This window comes from Gorilla gorilla, chromosome 7 (assembly GCF_029281585.2).
Source record: "Gorilla gorilla gorilla isolate KB3781 chromosome 7, NHGRI_mGorGor1-v2.1_pri, whole genome shotgun sequence".
Lineage (NCBI taxonomy): Eukaryota > Metazoa > Chordata > Mammalia > Primates > Hominidae > Gorilla > Gorilla gorilla.
In genome coordinates this window covers 82,376,397-82,397,280 of record NC_073231.2, presented here as the reverse complement: position 1 = coordinate 82,397,280, position 20,884 = coordinate 82,376,397, and the positions used below count along the sequence as shown (strand labels likewise).

The following is a 20,884-nucleotide window of genomic DNA, read 5'->3' as shown; positions in this document are numbered from 1 at the left end:
TGAAGTGATTTCCCTCTTCCTAGTTTGTTGAGATCTTTTGTTATGAAAGAATGTTGAATTTTATCAAATGCCTTTTTGGCACCTGTTGAGATGATTATGTGATTTTGATCCTTGATTCTGTTAATGTGGTGTTAATACATTTTTGTGTGTTGAACCGTCCTTGTGTCCCAGGTACAAATCTCATTTGGTCGGAGGGCCTGATGTTTCTGGTGTGTTGTTGAGTTCTGTTTGCTAGTATTTGTTTTGAGGATTTTTACATTTATGTTGCTAGAGATATGACTTACAGTTTTCTTTTCTGGTTGTCCCTTGTCTGACTTTGATATTAGGGTGATGCTGGGCTCATAAAATGAGTTTGGAAGTGTTCCTTCCTCTTCAATATTTTGAGAAGACTTTTTTTTTTTTTAAGCAGTTTTAGGTTCACAGAATAATCAAGAGGAAAGTAGAAAGACTCCTCCCATATACTTTCTGTCCCCACACTTGCATAGTCTCTCCATTTCAATATCCCTCAACAGAGTGGTATGATTGTTAAAACTGACAAACCTATATTGACACATCATGATTTCTCAAAGTCCATACTTTATGGTTCACTCTTGGTGTTGTGCATTCTATGGGTATGGACAAGTGTATGATGACAAGTATCCCTCATTATGGTATCATGCAGAATGTTTCCATTGCCTTAAAAAATCCTCTGTGCTCCACCTAGTCATCTCTCCCCACCCCTCCAACCCTTGGCAACCACTAATCTTTTTACTGTCTCCATAGTTTTGTGTTTTCCAGAATATCATACATTTAGAATCATGCAGTATGTTGCCTTTTCACATTGGCTTCTTTCACTTAGCAATATGCATTTAAGGCTCCTCATGTCTTTTCATGTCTTGATAGCTCATTTATTTGTAGTGCTGAATAATAACCCATTGTTTGGATGTACCACAGTTTAACCATTCACCTACTGAAGGACATATTGGTTGCTTCTAAGCTTTGGCAATTATGAAAAAAGCTGCCATAAGTGTCCGTGTGCAGGGTTTTGTTGTGATCATGTTTTCAGCTCCTTTGGGTAAATACCAAGGGATGTGATTGCTGGATTATATGTTAAGAGAGTATGTTTAGTTTTGTAAGAAACTGCCAAATTGTCTTCCAAAGTAGCTATACCATTTTGTATTCCCACCAACAGTGAATGAGAATTGCTGTTGCTCTACATCTTTGTCAGAATTTGGTGTTGTCAGTGTTCTGGATTTTGGCCATTCCTATAGGCATGTAGTGGTATCTCATTGTTTCAATTTACATTTCCCTGATGACATAGGATGTAGATGATCTTTTTGCCTTCTTTATGTCTTCTTTGTGGCATCTGTGAAGGTCTTTGGCCCATTGTTTAATCAGATTGTTTCTTTTCTTATTTTTTAGTTTTAAGAGTTGCTTGCATGCTTTGGATAAGAGTCTTTTATCAAATATGTCTTTTGCAAATATTTTCTACTAGTCTGTAGCTTATCTTCTCATTCTTTTAATATTGTCTTTCACAGAGCATACATTTAATATTTTAATTCTTTCATGGACGATGCCTTTTATGTTGTATCTAAAAAATAATTGTCATATCCAAGATGATCTAGGTTTTCTCCTATGTTATCTCCCAGGAGTTTTAGAGTTTTGAATTTTACACTTAGACCTTTGATCCACATGGAGTTAATTGTGGAGGATGTAAGATCTGTGTCTAGATTTATTTATTTATTTTTTGCATATGAATATCTAATTGTACCAGCACCATTTGTTGAAAAGATTTTCTTTTATTGTATTGCCTTTGCTCCTTTGTCAGAGATCAGTTAGCTGTACTTATGTAGGACTCTTTTTGGGCTCTATCTTGTTCTCTTTATCTATTTGTCACCTTTTGCCAATAACACAGTCTTGAAGCTTGTGCATGTGTCACATAGTTCTCGTGCCATGGTTTTCAGCTCCATCAGGCCATTTAAAGTCCTTTCTACCCTGTTTATTCTAGTTAGCCATTTGTCTAATCTTTTTTCAAAGTTTTTAGCTTCCTTGCGATGGGTTCGAATATCCTCCTTTAGCTTGGAGAAGTTTGTTATTACCAACCTTCTAAAGCCTATTTCTGTCAGCCTGTCAAAGTCATTCTCTGTCCAGCTTTGTTCCATTGCTGGCGAGGAGCTGTGATCCTTTGGAGGAGAAAGGGCGCTCTGATTTTTAGAATTTTCAGCTTTTCTGCTCTGGTTTCTCCCCATCTTTGTGGTTTTATCTACCTTTGGTCTTTGATGCTGGTGACCTACAGATGGGGTTTTGGTGTGGATGTCCTTTTTGTTGATGTTGATGCTATTCCTTTCTGTTTGTTGGTTTTCCTTCTGACAGTCAGGTCCCTCAGCTGCAGATCTGTTGGAGTTTGCTGGAGGTCCGCTCCAGACCCTGTTTGCCTGGGTATTACCAGTGGAGGCTGCAGAACAGCAAATATTGCAGAACAGCAAATATTGCTGCCTGATCCTTCCTCTGGAAGCCTCATCCCAGAGGGGCACCCGCCTGTGTGAGGTGTCATTGGCCCCTACTGGGAAGTGTCTCCCAGTTAGGCTACATGGGTGTCAGGGACCCACTTGAGGAGGCAGTCTGTCTGTTCTCAGAGCTCAAACACCACGCTAGGAGAACCACTGCTCTCTTCAGAGCTGTCAGACAGGGACGTTTAAATCTGCAGAAGTTTCTGTTGCCTTTTGTTTAGCTATGCCCTGCCCTCAGAGGTGGGATCTACAGAGGCAGCAGGCCTTGCAGAGCTGTGGTGGGCTCCGCCCAGTTGAGCTTCCCTGGCTGCTTTGTTTACCTACTCAAGTCTCAGCAATGGCAGACGCCCCTCCCACTGCCAGGCTGCTGCCTCACAGGTCAATGTGCCTGCTGCGCTAGCAGTGAGCAAGGCTCTGTGGGCGTAGGACCCGCCGAGCCATGCACGGGATATAATCTCCTGGTGTGCTGTTTGCTAAGACCATTGGAAAAGCACAGTATTTGGGTGGGGTTGTCCCAGTTTTCCAGGTACAGTCTGTCATGGCTTCCCTTGGCTAGGAAAGGGAAATCCCCTGACCTCTTGTGCTTCCTGGGTGAGGCGATGCCCCGCCCTGCTTCGGCTCACCCTCTGTGGGCTACACCCACTGTCCAACCAGTCCCAATGAGATGAACCAGGTACCTCAGTTGGAAATGCAGAAATCACCATCTTCTGCGTCTGTTACACTGGGAGCTGCAGACCAGAGCTGTTCCTATTCGGCCATCTTGGAATGGCCACACGGTCTTGATTACTGCAGCTTTAGAATAAGTCTTGAAGTCAGGTAGCACCAGTCCTCCAACTTTGTTTTTCTTCTTTACTATTATATTGGCTATTCTGGGTCTTTTGCCACCCCATGTAAACTTTAAAATCAGTTTTATCTATATCCACAAACTAATTTGCTGGAATTTTGATTAGGATTGCATTGAATGTATAGATCAAGTTGGGGAACTGACATCTTAATATTGAGTCTGCCTGTATGTGAGCATGAAATATCTCTCCATTTATTTAGTTCTTTGATTCTTTCATCAGATAGTGTTATAGTTTCCCCATAGAGATCTTATACATATTTTGTTAGATTTATACCTAACTCTCATTTTTGGGGGTCCTAATGTACATGATATTATGTTTTTAATTTCAAATTCTACTTGTTCATTGCTGGCATATAGGAAAGCAATTGACTTTTGTATATTAACCCTGTATCCTATAACCTTACTGTAATTGCTTTTTAGTTCCAGGAGTCTTTTTCAATTCTTTTTGATTTTCTACATAGATGATCATATTATCTCTGTACAAAGACAGTTTTTCTTTCTTTCCAGTCAGTATACCTTTTACTTTCTTTTCTTTTCTCACTGCAGTAGCTAGGACTACCAATCTGATAGTGCTTTACCTTCCTCACATTTTTTTTTTTTAGCATTGACAGTGTTTTTTTTTTTATTTTTAATAGTTATGCTTCTAAAACATATATTTAAATTTTATTTTTAATCCAAATTGAAAATATATGTCTTATAATTATATCACTTAATATATTTATATTTACTGTAATTACTGATCCATTTAATCAGATCTAAATGCCATTGATTATAAGATACACCACTTTTTCCATACCACTGAGAAAGAAATATGGTGTCAATGAAATTAATACTTCAATTGTAATCTGAAATGAATCTCAATTTCAAAGTTATTTAAATATGGAAAGAATGTGTTTTAGAATCAATTAAATACAGCATTTGGGTTTAAATCTACCATCTTATATATCCTTTATTTGTCTTCTTTTATGGTTTTTTTCTTAAAAGTCTTTGGTCTTAAATATTTAAGTTGATGGATGTTCCAATTACCCTGATTTGGTCTTTACACATTGTATGAATGGATCAAGTGATCACATGTATCCTGAGAATATATACATCTAATGTGTATCAGTTAAAAATGGGACGACAACAACAACAACAAAATCTTCTGTTTTATTTCTTTTGGGTTGATAGAGTGTTTTTATATTTATTTTCACTTTGTAGAAATGGGTTCTTGTTATGTTGCCCAGGCTGGTTTTGAACTCCTAGGCCTAAGCAATCCTCCCACCTTAGCCTCCTGATGTGCTGGGATTACAGGTGTGAGCCACTGTGCACTGCCAGATAGAGTGTTTTTAGTAGATACTGTTTTTCTTCTAGACATATTTCTAGAATGGAAATTATGCAGTCTTTTATTTTTTTTAAAGTTACCCTAGAAGTTATTACACATGTTCTTATTTATCATGTCTACTATTAAATCTTATCCTTCCCCACACAGTTCAAAGACTATATCGTGCTTTAACTCCATTCATCACTTTCTTGACTCATATAGCTGTGTGCCAGGAAGATATTGGTGATTGTTTATCATTATTCATTTAGATTTTGACCACTGCCCTTGCTCTTTGGTCCTCTTGCATCTCTGACCTTCCATTTGGTATCCATTTTTCAGTCTGATCAAAGAACCAGTTTTGACTTTGCTTTAATGTGTTTTTAGTAGCAGTGTATCTCTTAGTTTTTGTTTTTGTTTTTCTCCTGAGGGTGTCTTTGTTTCTGTTTTTTGAGGATATTTTTGTTGAATATAGAATCGTAGATCATCAGTTATTTTTCATCATATTGGGATTTTTCCATTGTCTTTTGCTTTCCATGTTGTTGTTGAGATGTCAAGGTGTCAGACCATTATTCCATTGAAATGAATCTGTCTATTTACCTATGGCTGTTTTCACAATTTTGTCTTTAAACTTTTTTTTTGACGTTTCATTATCATGTTCCTGTTGTAGAAAGAAAAAAATATACAACATGCATACATACGTATGTTATGTCTATATAACACATTTGCACATATATGTCTTCATATCCTGCTTAGAAATTTTTTAGTGTTTTAAAGTTTGTGGCTTGATATTTTTCATCAGTCAGAAAATTCTCAGTCATGTCTTTACATATTGCTTCTTTACATATTGCCTGTGTACACAGGGTGTCTGCACATTTGCTGTCTCTTACGCCTCTGTGATTCTAGTGAACTGTGTGTTAGACCTCACTATGTCTCCTTTGTCTCTTAGTTTTTTAAATATATTTTTCCTATCTTTTTGTGTTTTTTTCTTCTGTGTAATTTCTTCTGATATCTTTCAGCTCACTGATTCTGTCTTCATATGTATTTTGTCTGTTGTTAAACTTATCCATTGAATTATTAATTTTGCTTATTTCATTTGTCAAATTTATTCTGGTTCTTTTTCAAATCTGATATATTAGTTTTGTAGATTTTAGTTTCCTGCCCAAATTTTCATGCTTGTCACTTTTGTCTCTGATCATTAGTAAGCATAAATGTCTTATGGCTATCATTTGATAATCCTAGAACTAGTATTAGGAGTCTTTATTGGACTTTATCTGCTCGTTTTTTTCTTTCTTGTAGTGTATTGTGGCTTCATGTGGTATTTTATATTGTGTAGCTGTTATATTTAAAATTTTTTTTAAGAATAATTTCTAGACCGGGTGCGGTGGCTCACGCCTGTAATCCTAGCACTTTGGGAGGCTGAGGCAGGTGGATCACGAGGTCAGGAGATCGAGACCATCCTGGCTAATACGTGAAACCCCATCTCTGCTAAAAATACAAAACATTAGCCAGGCATGGTGGCGGGCGCCTGTAGTCCCAGCTACTGAGGAGGCTGAGGTAGGCGAATGGCATGAACCCGGGAGGCAGAGCTTGCAGTGAGCTGAGATCGTGCCACTGCATTCCAGCCTGGGTGACAGAGCGAGACTCTTATCTCAAAACAAAACAAAACAAAACAAAAAAAAGAATAATTTCTGAACTAGGATGAGGTTATCCTAGGTAATATATATTTTTTTCTCTTATCTTTCCTCAGATTCCTTTTTACTACCAAGCTGATATTAAACTTTCTTTTTTTGAGGGCAGATTTCCTACCCTCTACTTCATAGGCTGTTTAATAAGTGTTAATTTTCTATCATTTTGTTTGGCTTTTTTTTTTAGATGCTAGTGATGTAGATGTTTCATTTTTTTCCCCTCAGATAACTCAGTCATTGGGAGCCAGTTCCATTTAATAAAATGGATAATCTACCCTCGTAATAAGATTTTTTTTGTTATTGTTTATGATATTTTGGGGGCACAGTGGTATTCTTATGCATTGCTGTTAGATTCTGGAAAGTGTGAGTTGCTCTTCCTGGGAGGTGCCTTTCTAGAAAAATGGCTTTCTTAACTCTGCCCCTCAATGTCAGCAAGCTTCCATCAGCAAGCTTCCATAATCAGATGTTTTTTTCTTAATCTAATTCAGTACCAGCACTTAGAATCTTCTCTTAAGACTTCCTAATCCTAGGCTGTGGGAATCAGCATAGTAATGGTGAAAATTGTGTTCTGGGAATTTTCAGAGGACTCAAAGAAATGTGTTTTGAATGATAGTTGAAATTTTTTTTTTTGTCATTTCCATGTAAAACATTTTCATTATTGTCGATCTCCTTTTGAAGCCATTTTGGGAAAATCACCTAGATGTGAGAAAAGAGAGGAGGAGAGGCTATAAATCATTAATATTGTAGAGTTTAGAGGTGATAGAGAGTAGAAATACTTGAGTTGCTCTTCAAGCCCCGTATCAGGAGAAATATCATTCTTTTTGTTGCCATAGGTGCCAGCCAGTGATGGCTAGTGAAAGGGCATTTTCACTGTGGCCTCCAAAGCATTTTAAAGTCTCACTGAAGGCCAACACAGGGGGTGTTGTTACTATCTCCCATCTGTTAAAAAGCACCACAAGTGTCTATGATTTTGTTATGCTTTTTAGTTCTGTAGTCAATTCATGTGGGTGAATTTTTTTTTTTTGGTAGATTGCTGAAGGATCAAGCATTTGAAACATTGTTTATAAGAAAATATCCTTCAACTACCAAATAATGAGCGTATTTAAAAAATAATTTGTTTAGAGGTGGTAGACTTTATGTAGGTTGAAATTAGGGACTAAAATATAGGACTATACATATGCCTGCGCAAGTTCTATGGCCATTGTCTAATTAAATATATGTAATTTATAAATATATATTTATGTAGTATATATATTTAAATATATATTTAAGTGTGTGTTTTTTTTTTTTTGGAGACAGGGTCTCTGGAGAGCAGTGGCTTGATCATAGCTCACTGCAGCGTTAAACGCCTCCCACCCCAGCCTCCTGAGTAGCTGGGACTACAGGTGTGCACCACCATGCCCAGCTTATTTTTTGTAGAGACAGGGTCTCATTATGTTGCCCAGGTGGCCTTGAATTCCTGGGCTCAAGTGATCCTCTTGCCTTAGCTTCCCAAAGCATTGGGATTACATTATTAAATATATTCCTACAGAAAACATTATTGCATGTATACCATGTAGCAGGCGCTGTGCTTACCACATAAAGATCAACAGTACAAAATAAAAAACAATTACAAGCCTCTGTTTAAACTGCAGTCTTCTTTGTTTATCAAATAATTATTATATGCTGCTTTGACATTTTTACTTGATGTCTAATAGGCTCAAACTCCTGTGATCCCTCCTAAAGTTGTCCTAAAATCTGATCTACCCATAGTCTTCCCCATGTGAATTAATGGCAACTCCTTCCTTCTAGTATCCCGGGACAACAACCTGGGAGTCATTCTTGATTTCTCTTTTTTCTCACTCTTCATCTTAATGGCTGTTCCTTTAAAACAAAAACAATCCAACCACTTCTTACAGCTCCCACTCTTTCATTTTGGTCCATCATCATCTGTTTGGTGGATTTCTCTAAGAGCCTTCTTTGTAGTCTTCCTCCTTAGTAGAACAAGTATGCTGATCCTATTAAAACATTAGTCAAATCACGTTACTCCTGCGCTTTTCATGGTCTTCCCCTTCCAACTTCCCCATTCCACTTAGAGTAGAAAGCCACATTCCTACAATGGCCTATTCCTGTCTTTGCTGACTGTATCTCTCATGACTCATTTCCTCACTGACTCAGTCTGCCAGGAAAGCTTCTACCCCAGAGTTTTTGCATTTGCTATTCCTTCTTTCTATAGTGTTTTCCTCCCAGATACACAGTTTTGATTGAACTCTCACGTGTTTGAGGTGCCTGTCCTGACTGCCCTTTTAAAATCACAAGCATCCCTTCCTCTGCAGAGCTCATCACACTCACACCCCGTCGCCTTTTTTCCCCATAGCACTTATTACCTTATAATATGCTATCTAATTTATTATATAAGTAAATCACTGAATCATAATCATAACCTTTACAGGGGCAGGGATTTTTGTCTGCTATGTTCACAGTTTCATCCCTTGCACCAAGAAGAATGCCTTGTACATAATAGATATTCAGTAAATATTTGTTGAGTGAGTGGTTGATTGATATTGCACAAAAGGACTCCTCCCCACAATATTCTTAGTAGCAAGAAAAAGAATAAGGAAGACAAGTCTTTCTGTTATTGACAAAAGCCTGTGCTAAATGTTTTCTTTCCGTGAGTCAGAATTTTGCCTTTGCCTATTCTTTTGTCTCAAACCATTGATAGTTTATGTTCTTTCTTTTTTCTTTCTCTGCCAGTCTTTTAAAATCCTTCCACATCCTACATCTAGATACTTTTTTTTTTTTTTTTTTGGTCAAACAGCAGTTAACAGTACCAAAATGTTCTAGGCAGACTGCATTCCAATCCAAGAGGCAGGAGTCAGTACTATCAACTTTTCTAGAGACCAGTTAGCAAAGAAGAGTTTAACATGACTACTCAGGGCAAAAAATATGTTTCTTAGAGTTCCTTGAATGTACAAAAGACCCAGCTATAGATAGGGCTGCTTCTTCATTAACTAGAATGCAACATAGCTTTAACTCCTGCTGCTACTTCTGGTACCATTGCTCAAACTGATGAAAAGAGATTCAGGGTACCAAATTCCCTTGAAAAAATACAAATACATGTAAGATATAAATTTTATTGTATTTAAGATGTACAACATGTTTTGATGTAAATATAGGTGGTGAAATGGTTAGTCAAGCAGATTAACACATCCATCATTCCACATTGTTGCCCATTTTTTGTGTGTGTGGCAAAGAGCACCTATAATCTCCTCTTTTAGCAAAAATCTTGAATGTAATACAATATTATTATCTATTCCTCATGCTGTACCTGAGATCTCTAGACTTGTTTGTCTTACATATCTGCTACTTTGTATCAGACCTACATGTCCCATTTCCTCCACCTCCACCGTAGTCAGTGTTGTATTTTCTGTCTCTGGATTTTCAACTTCTTTTTTTAGATTCCAAAATAAGTGAGATCATGCAACATTTTTCTTTTTCTGTCTGGCTTGCTTCACGCAGCATAACATCCTCCAGGTTCCTCCATGTTGTGGTAAATGTCAGGATCTCCTTTTATAAGGATGAATAATTACCAGTCTTATATGTGCCACAGTTTTGTCCATTCAACTGTTGACACTTTGTTTGTTTCCATATCTTGGCTAATGCTGCACTGAAAATGGGATAATACAGACGTCTTTATGAGGTGGTGTTTTCATTTTCTTTGGGTGTATACCCAAAAGTGAGATTGCTGGGTCATATGATAGTTCTGTTTTTAATTTCTTTAGGGAACTCCTATTGTTTTCCACAGTGGCTGCACCAATCTACATTCCCACCAACAGTGCTCAAGATTCCTTTTTTTCTATACTCTCACTAGCACTTGTCATCTCTTTTATTTGTTTATTTATTTATTTGAGACGGAGTCTCTCTCTGTTGCCCAAGCTGGAGTGCAGTGGTGCAATCTCGGCTCACTACAACCTCTGCCTCCCAGGTTCAAGCGATTCTCCTACCTCAGCCTCCCAAGTAGCTGAGATTACAGGCGTGCACCACCACACCTGGCTAATTTTTGTATTTTAGTAGAGACGGGGTTTTACCATGTTGGCCAGGCTGGTCTGGAACTCCTGACCTCAAGTGATCCGCCCGCCTCAGCCTCCCAAAGTGCTGGAATTACAGCGGTGAGCCACCATACCTGGCCGTTATCTCTTTTTGATGGTAGTCATCCTAACAAGGGTGAGGTGGTATTTCATTGTGGTTTTGATTTGCACTTCCTTGATGATTAATGATATTGAGCATCTTTTCATGCATCTGTTGGCCATTTTCATGTCATCTTTGGAGAAATGTCTATTTAAGTCTTTTGTTCATTTTAAAAATCGAGTTATTTGTTTTTCTACTATGGAGTTGTGTGAGTTTTAAAAAATATATTTTGGATATAAGATACATGGTTATAAGATACACCTTATAAGATACATGGTTTGCAGATATTTTCTCCCAATCTGCAGACTTTTCATTTTGTTGGTTGTTATCTTTGCTGTGCAGAGCTTTTTAGTTTGATAGCTATAGTAATCAAAACAGCATGGTGGTGGTATAAAAACAGACACGTAGACCGATGGAACAGAATAGAGAGCCCAGAAACAAATCCAAACATGTGTAGTCAATTAATTTTTGACAAGGGCACCAGGAGGATACAATGGGGAAAGGATAGTTCTCTTCAATAAATGGTTCTGGGGTAACTGGATTTCTACATGCAAAAGAATGAAATTGGACCCTTATCATACACCATACACAAAAATCAACTCAAAATGGATAAAATACCTAAATGTAAGACTTGAAACTATAAAACTTTCTAAGAAGAAAACGTTGAGGAAAAGCTCCTTGACATTGGCCTTAACAATGATTTTTGGATATCACACCAAAAACTCAGTCTACAAAAGCAAAAATAAAATAGAATTTTAATGTGACATGGATTCCTCAAAGATATAGGTGATGTATAGGTGTATTTTCCACTAGTTTTCAAAGGTAAAAATAGCCAGTGGGACTATCTGAAAGTATTTTATAGTTATTGAGTAAAGTAGTAGCTAAAAAAAAAATCCCAGGTGGAACATATCAAAATTGCATTTGTATAAATCTCACATAGCTCAAGTTGGACATTTCTTAAAGGCCAACTAACTTTCAAAGTACTAACCACGGTTCCCAGGAATTATCATAAAATTTATTATATGTAAAGCTCAAACTGAAAACTTGTCATATAGGAGTAGCTGAAATTCTACACTGTGCAGTCTGCCTCTTGATGGCTGGTGTGCATCCGAACTGGAGTTGCCCATTTGCATTATTTTTGCAGAGCTCCTAATAAGTGGTAATGGGCATGGGTGAACATAAAAATGTTATCCTTCAGAGTAGAAAAAAGATTGGAGACAACGTACAGCTACCTTCCAATATTTGAAGAACCTTTACGTGTTAGATAAATAAAACTTTATTCTCATAGGACTAAATAATTTTTAAAGTCTCTTCTGATGCTGAGAATTATCATTTTGTATTTCAATGTAAGTGATATGTTTTAAAGATATTTTATTGGAAGTACAATATATTGTAAGAAAATAGTGAATTATTGTATAGTAGCTGAAGTAATGTTCAACATTTATCACAAGTAGATATGAATTCTCATTTCTGTCCACTTTTATTAGCTTCTTTTCTGTGATTTAAAATATTCACATTTTGTGGGTTAAAGTCATGACTTAACATTTTCAAAGTGAGTAATCACTGTGACATAAGATCTTTTTCTTAATGTTTATTATAGGGGTTCCAGAAACTTTAGCAGTTGCAGTGCAGAGGACTTTGAGAAGTTAACTTTAAATAAAGGAGGAAACTGCCTTCTTAATATTCCAAAGCCTGATGAAGCCTATAGTGCTCCCTCCTGTGGTAATAAGTTGGTGGACGCTGGGGAAGAGTGTGACTGTGGTACTCCAAAGGTCAGTTTAATTTTTGACTTTTGCCTTGTAAAATTGCCATGATATTTGCAAGAAATAAAATGGCTTGCTTTGGGCAACTCTGACATAGGAGCTAAAGTAAAATTTAGTGGCACAATGAGGATTGTTATTTTGTTCGTATGGCTGTGTTCCAGGGATTGGTCATCTCCTTCTTCTCAGAGTATGACTAACGGTGCCATCTGTTTTGAAGTCAGGGAACGTGCCATGTTTATTCTCTCCTTTTTTAATGCTATTTTCTATGATTTATGGTTATTAGCTTATTTGCTTTAAAGAATGAATTTCACCTGGCTCTTTATTTGTAAGCTTTCACCATTCTGGCACTGCCATTGCAGGAATATTTATTTAGCTGGTCTTATTTTAAAAATGAATTGGAGCTGGCCTGTCCTCCAGCGTCCTTCAGTATTCAAAGTTCTTGCTACTCAAAGTAGCACTCTAAAAAAAAAAAAAATTCAAGTAGTAAGTAAAAGCAACCTTACACACGTTTATTTCCCCCATAAATCTTTTACTTCCTTTTTTTATGTTTGATGTTTTTCTTTTTAGACTATTCTATACATTTATATACAGTATACAGTAGGTACATTTATAAATATTGGGCTTGTTTTAGGATTTATTTTTACTTTAATGTGGTAAGAATACTTAGCATGAAATTGATCCTTCTAAGAGATTTTTAAATGTCCAATACAGTAGTGTTAACTCTGGGTACTGTGTTGTACAGCACATCTCTAGAACTTTTTCATTGTGTGTAACTGAAACTTTGTATCTGTTGATCGGCAGCTCCCCATTTTCCATTCCATGAGCCCCTGACCACCACTATTCTGTTCACTGCTTTTATGAACTTGACTATTTTAGATACCTAATATAAGTGGAATCAAATGGTATTATGTCCTTTGTGGCTGCCTTATTTCTCTTAGCATGGTGTTGTATACTCAAGTTTCATCTACGTTATTGCAATGACAAGATTTCCTTCTTTTTTGGGAAATAGTATTCCATTGTATGTGTGTATATGTATGTATGTATGTACATTTTCTTTATCCATTCAACTGTTGACAGACATTTAGGTGGTTTCTACATCTTGGCTACTGTGAATAATGCTGCAGTGAACATAGGAATGCTAATATCTTTTCAAGATCTTGATTTCATTTTAGATAAGTACCCAGAAGTGGGATTGCTAGATCACATGGTAGTTATATTTTTAATTTTTAAAAGAACCTTCGTACTATTTTCCATAGTGGCTGCACCATTTTGCATTCTTCCCAACAGTGCACAAGGGTTCCAGTTTCTCCACATTCTTGCCGACACTTGTTGTCTTTTTTTTTTTTCCGTGATAGCAATCCTAACAGGTATGAAATTATATTTCATTGTGATTTTGATTTGTATTTCCATGATGATGAGTGACATTGAGCATCTTTTCATATACCTGTTGGCTATTTGTGTGTCTTCATGGAGCAATGTCTATTAAGTCTCAGGCCTGTTTTAATTATTTTTTTGTTTCTTTTAACATTTTTATATATTTAGGGGATGTAAATGCAGATTTCTTGCATGTATATATTGCATATTGGTAAAGTGAGGGCTTTTCATGTACCCGTCATTCAAATAGTGAACATTGTACCCAATAGGCAATTTTTCAGCCCTCACACCCCTCCCATGCTCCCACCTTTTGGGGTCTCCAGTGTCTGTTATTCCACTGTGTACATCCATGAATACTGATTGCTTAGCTCTCACTTATAAGTGAGAACATGCGGTATTTGACTTTCTGCTTCTGAGTTATTTCAATTAGGATAATTAACCCATTTTAAATCAGGTTATTAGTTTTTCATTTTTTGCTATTGAGCTGTAGCACTTCCTGTGTATTTTGAAAGTTTACCCCTTATGGTTTGCAGATATTTCCCCCTATTCCATAACTTGGCTTTTCACTCTGTTGATTGCTTCCTATGCTGTGTAGAAGGTTTTTAGTTTGATATAGCCCCACTTGTCTATTTTTGGCTTCTGTTGCCTGTAATTTTGGCATCATATCCATGAAATCATTGCCAAGACCAATGTCATGAAGCTTTTCCTCTATGTTTTCTTCTAAGAGTTTTACTGTTTCAGGCCTTATGTTTAAGTCTTTAATCCATTTTAAGTTGATTTTTGTGTATGGCGTAAGATAAGGTTCCAATTTCATTCTTTTGCATGTTGATATCTAGTTTTCCACGGGGGAAGGGACTACCTTTTCACCATTCTTTTTCTTGGCATCCTTGTTGAAGATCAGGTGATCTCATATGTGTGGGTTTTTATTTCTGCATTCTTTATTCTGTTCCATTGGTTTATATGTCTGAATTTTATTTTATTTTAGATTCAGGGGGTACATATGTATGTTTGTTACATGGGTATATTGTATCCTGGTGGGGATTGGGCTTCTGGTGTATCCATTACCCAAACAATGAACATTGTACCTTATAAATAATTTGTCAGCCCTCATTCTCCTCCTACCCTCTCCTCTTTTGGAGTTACCCAGTGTCCATCACCTCCATCTTTATGTCCATGTGCATGCATTGTTTAGCCCATGCTTATAAGTGAGAATATGCAATGTTTGATTTTGTGTTTCTGAGTTAGTTCACTTAGGATAATGGCCTCCAGCTCCATCCATGTTGCTGCAAAGGACATGATTTCATTCTTTTTTATGGCTGCATAGTATTCCATGGGGTGTGTGTATGTGTGTGTGTGTATACATACATATATATGTATATGTGTGTGTGTGTATACATACATATATATGTATATGTGTGTGTGTGTATACATACATATATATGTATATATATGTGTGTATACATACATATATATGTATATATATGTGTGTATACATACATATATATGTATACATACATATATGTGTGTGTGTATACACACATATATATGTATACATACATATATGTGTGTGTGTATACATACATATATATGTATACATACATATATATGTATACATACATATATGTGTGTGTGTATACATGTATATGTGTATGTGTGTGTATACATACATATATATGTGTGTATGTGTGTATACATACATATATGTGTATACGTGTATACATACATATGTGTGTATACGTGTATACATACATATGTGTGTATACACACATATGTGTATGTGTGTGTACACCTATACGTGTATGTGTGTGTATGTGTGTGTGTACACACACCTATATGTTTGTGTATGTGTGTGTACACACACCTATATGTTTGTATAGGTGTGTGTACACACCTATATGTACGTGTGTGTACACACCTATGTACGTGTGTATACATACGTGTGTGTGTACATACATATATATGTGTATGTGTGTGTATATATGTGTATATATATGTGTGTGTGTGTATATATATATAAGATTTTTCTCATCCAGTTGACTGTTGATGGACACTTACATTAGTTTCATGACTTTGCTATTGTGAATAGTGCTGCAGTGAGCATATGAGTGCAGATATCTTTTTTACATAATGATTTATTTTCCTCTGGGTAGATACCCAGTATGGAATTGCTGGGTCAAATGGTAGTTCTAGTTTTAGTTCTTTGAAAAATCTTTATACTGTTTTCCATAGAGGTTGAACTAATTTACATTCTCACCAACAATATATAAGCATTCCCTTTTTTCTGCATCTGCACCAATATCAGCCTTTTTTTTTTTTTGACTTTTTAATGATAGCCATTCTGACTATTGTAAGATGATATCTCATTGTGGTTTTAATATGCATTCTCTGATGTTCAATGATGTTGAGCATTTTTTCCTGTGTTTGGCAGCTGCTTGTATTTCTTCTTCTGAGGAATGGATTTTATTGAATCTGCAGATCACTTTGGGTAATATGGACAATTTACCAATTTTAATTATTCCAATCCATGAACATAGGATGTCTTTCCATTTATTTGTATCATCTTTTATTTCTTTTAGCAATGTTTTGTAAGTTTTTAGTGTGTGATCTTTTTCCTGACTTGTTAAGCTTATTCACAAATGTTTTGTTTTCAATGCTGTTGTAAATAGCTTTGTTTCCTTAATTTCCTTTTTGTAGTTCATTGTTAGTATGTGAAAATGACCTTATTTTTGTGTGTCAGTTTTGTTTCCTGCAACTTTACTGAATTTATTTATTAGTTATAACAAGTTTTTTGATGGACTCTTTGGGATTTTCTATATGTATGATCATGTCATCTTAAAAGAGGGACAGTTTTGCTTCATTTCCGATTTAGATGCCTTTTAGTTTTTCTTGCTAATTTTTCTGGCTAGGACTTCCAATACTAAGTTGAATAGAAGTGGTGAGATTGGGCATCCTTGCTTCATTTCTGATCTCAGAGGAAAAGCTTTTTGTTTTTCACAACTAGGTATGATTTTAGCTATGGGAATTTCATATATGGCCTAATTATGTTGAAGTTATTTTCCTTTATTTCTAGTTTGTTGAGAGCTTTTTGCATGAAAGGGTGTAGAATTTTATCAAGTGCCTTTTCTGTATCTATTGAGATGATCATGCGATTTTTATCCTTCATTTTGTTAATGTGGTATATCTCATTATTTAATTAATTAAATTTTTTTTTTTTTTTTGAGACAGGGTCTTACTGTCGCCCAGGCTGGACTGCGGTGCTGTGAACACAGCTCACTGCAGCTTTGACCTAATGGGCTCAAGTGATCCTCGTGCCTCAGCCTCTTGAGTAGTCGGGACTACAGGCATATGCCACCATGCCTCACACATTTTTGTATGTTTTGTAGAGAAGGGGTTTTGCTACATTGCCTAGACTGGTCTCGAATTCCTGGACTCAAGCAATCTGCCTGCGTAAGACACCCAGAGTGCTGGGATTACAGGTGTGCACCACTGCACCTGATCTCATTAATTGATTTTTGTATATTGAGCCTTAATTGATTTTTGTATATTGAGCCATCCCAATTTATACCCAAGGATAAATTCTACTAGGTCATGTTGTATTTTACTTTTAATGTGCTGCTGAATTTGGTTTGCTAGTATTTTGTTGAGGATTTTGCATCTGTATTTGTTTGGCACATTGGCCTGTAGTTTTCTGTATTTGGCATATTGGCCTTGATGATACAGTCTGCATCAGGATAATGCTGGCCTCATAAAATGAGTGGAATTTTCTCCTCCTCCTCCATTTTTTGGGTGAATTTTTAGAATGATTGGCATTAGTTCTTTAAATGTTTGGTAGATTTCACCAGTAAAGCCATTGGTCCTGTGCTTTTCTTTGCTAGGAGGTTTTTGATTACTGATTCATGTCCTTACTACTTATAGGTCTGTTCAGACTTATTTCTTCATGATTCAGTCTTGGTGGGATGTGTGTTTCTAGGAATTTATCCGTTTCTTTTAGGTGATCCAGTTTGTTGATGTGTAACTGTTTATAGTAGTCTTTTATAATTCTTTTTATTTATGGCATCAGTTGAAATGTCTCCTTTCTCATTTCTGATTTTGAGTCTTCTCTTTCTTTTTCTTAGTGTAGCTAAGCTTGGTTAATATTGCTTATCTTTTGAAAAATACTAACTCTTGGTTTTGCTGATTTTTCAATTCTTTTTCTAGTCTCAATTTTATTTCTGATCTGAAGTTCATTATTTCCCTTATGATAATTTTGGTTTTAAATTTTCTGTTGCTTTTCAGATTTCTTGGGTTGTAAAGTTAGGTTGTTTATTTGAGTTTTTTTTTTAATATAGGTTATCACAATAAGCTTTCCTTGTATTTTTTTTTTTTTTGACAGAGTCTCACTGTGTTGTCCAGGCTGGAGTGTAGTGGGGCAATCTTGGCTCATTGCAACCTCCACCTCCCGGTTTCTAGTGATTCTTGTGCCTCAGCCTCCTCAGTAGCTAGGATTACAGGCGTGCACCACCATGCCTGGCTAATTTTTGTATTTTTAGTAGAGATGGGGTTTCGCCATGTTGGCCAGGCTGGTCTCCTGATCTCAGGTGATCTACCCGCCTTGGTCTCCCAAAGTGCTGGGATTACAGGCGTGAGCCACCACATCTGTCTTCCTTTTAGTATTATTTTTGTTTTATTTCATAAGTTTTTACATATTGTGTTTTTTGTTTGTCCAAAAGTATTTTTTAATTTTGTGTTTGATTTCCTTTTTGACCCAATGGTTGTTCCAAAGTGTGTTGTTTAATTTCCACATATTGGTGAATTTTCCATTTTCCTTTCTGCTTTTATTGTTGTCTTTTTCTATTCTAATTGCTAGTTTCATCCATTTTGGTCAGAAAATATATTTGGTATGATTTCAGTCTTCTTAAATTTCTGAAGACCTGTTTTGTGACCTAACATGTGAGCCTGGAGAGAGTTCCATGTGTGCCTGAGAATAGTATGTATTCTGCCACTGTTGGGTAGAATGTTCTGTATATGTCTATTAGTTTGATTTGGTCTGTAGTGTTGTTCAAGTCCTGTGTTTCCGTATTGATCTTCTATCTAGATGTTTTATCCATAATTAAAATGCAGTCTTGAAGTTTCTTACTATTATTGTGTTGCTGTCTCTTTCTTTCTTCAGTTTTGTCAGTGCTTGCATTACATATTTAGGTGCTCTAATGCTGGGTGCATATATATTTATTATTGTTATATCTTCCTAGTGAATTGTTACTTTTATCATTATAAAATGTTTTTCTTTGTGTTTTGTGACAATTCTGACATAGAATCTCTTTTCTTTGATAGAAGTGTAGCTACCCCTGCGCTCTGTGGTTACCATTTGCATGGAATATTTTTATCCATTCTTCACTTTCAGCCTATATATGTCCTTAGAACTATAGTGAATCTCTTGTAGATAGCATATAGTTTATTTTTTTTTATCCATTCAGTATGCTATGTGTTTTTGTTGGGGAGTTTAACATATTTACATTTAAAGTAATTCTTGATAGGGAAGGATTTACTATGATTGTTTTAAATGTTTTTTGTTTGTCTTGTAGCTCTTTTGCCTGCCCTTTCTTGCTGTTTTCCTTTGTAATTTTTTGATTTTGTGTGTGTGTTGATAATTCTTTTATCCCTATTCCTTTTTCTTTTGTGTAACTTCCTTCTATAGGTATTTGTTTATGGTTACCTTAGAGCGTGCATAAAATATCTTGTAGTAATTAACAGTATTTTTAAGCTGATAACAACTTAACCTCAATTACATACAAAAACTCTTCACTTTAAGTTCTCCCATTACACAGTTTATGTTGTTGTTACAGTTTACAATCTATTAATATTGTGTATCTTTCAACATATTTTTTATAGTTTTTTTTTTTTTTTTTTTTGAGATGGAGTTTCGTTCTTCCTGTCCAGGCTGGAGTGCAATGGTGCGATGGCTCACTGTATCCTCCGCCTCCTGGGTTCAAGTGATTCTCCTGCCTCAGCCTCCCAAGTAGCTGGGACTACAGGTGCCTGCCACCACGCTTGGCTAATTTTTGTATTTTTAGTGGAGATGGGGTTTCACCATGTTGTCCAGGCTGGTCTCGAACTCCTGACCTCAAGTGATCTGCCTGCCTCGGCCTCCCAAAGTGCTGGGATTACAGGCGTGAGCCACTGCGCCCAGCCTATAGTTACATTTTATACTTTTTCTTCTAAATTTACACTAGAAGTGAAAGTGATTTACCCAGTACCATTAACAGCAACACAGTATTTTGCATTTGTCTATATATTTATTCTAACTAATTAATTTTATACTTTCTTATGCTCCTGTGTTGCTGTCTAGCAGTCTTTCATTTCAAGGTGCAGAACTCCATTCCACATTTCTTAGAAGAAAGGTCTAGTCATGATGAACTTCCCTGCTTTTGTTTTTCTAGAAAAGTCTTAATGTCTTCTTCATTTTTAAAGGATAGTTTTGCCAGATACAGGATTCTTTTTTGGCAGTTTTTTTCTTTCATTACTTTAATATGTCACCTCATTAACCTTCTGGCCTGCAAGATTTCTGCTGAAAAATCCACTAATGGCCTGATGGGGGTTCCCTTGTATGTGATGAATTGCTTTGTTTCTTACTGCTTTCAAAATTCTCTTTGTCTTTTGATAATTTGATTGTAATGTTTCTTGGTGTTGATTTCTTTAGATTCTTCTTACTTAAGGTTCTTTGGGCTTCCTGCATCTGGACGTCCATTTCCTTCCCCAGATTTGGGAAAATTTCAACCACTACCTCTTTGAAATAAGCTTTTTGGTACTTTTTCTTAGTCTGCTCCTTGTGGGATTGCCACAGCGTGTATATTAGTCTCTTGATGGTGTCTCATAAGTCCCTTAAGCTTTCTTCACTTACATTTCTTTTTTTTTTTTGCTCCTCTGACTTGATAAGGTAACCCGACTTTGAGTTTGTTGAATCTTTATTCTGTTTGCTCTGATCTGCTGTTGAACTCCTCTGTTGCATTTTTCCATTAAGTTGGTGTATTCTTCAGCCCCGAAATTAGTGAGAAGACCTTCACTAGTTAACCTGGCCAGAGCTTTTTTGGGCCTCTCAAACTTTCATGTTTGTTATACTGCCTTTTCTATTGTTGTTAGCCCTCGGTGTCTGCAATATGCTGGAGCCCATCAGTGTTCTGAGAGGGGAGAAAGAAGTGAATTTGTTGGGCAATCCCTAGAAAAGTTGGAACATGTGACATGTGGTCCAACAGTTTCTCTTTCCAGGGAAAAGCTTGGAAGTG

General features: G+C 36.3%; 1 protein-coding gene across 1 annotated transcript in view; it reads left to right on the top strand.

Moving 5' to 3' along the window:
• ADAM9 (ADAM metallopeptidase domain 9) overlaps positions 1 to 20,884 on the top strand; it is a 109,708-nt gene that overhangs the window by 32,621 nt on the left and 56,203 nt on the right. Inside the window, exon 12 of the mRNA XM_004046912.5 lies at positions 12,089 to 12,260. Coding sequence (XP_004046960.1) covers positions 12,089 to 12,260 — 172 coding nt within the window. The remainder of the gene's footprint in view (positions 1 to 12,088; positions 12,261 to 20,884) is intronic.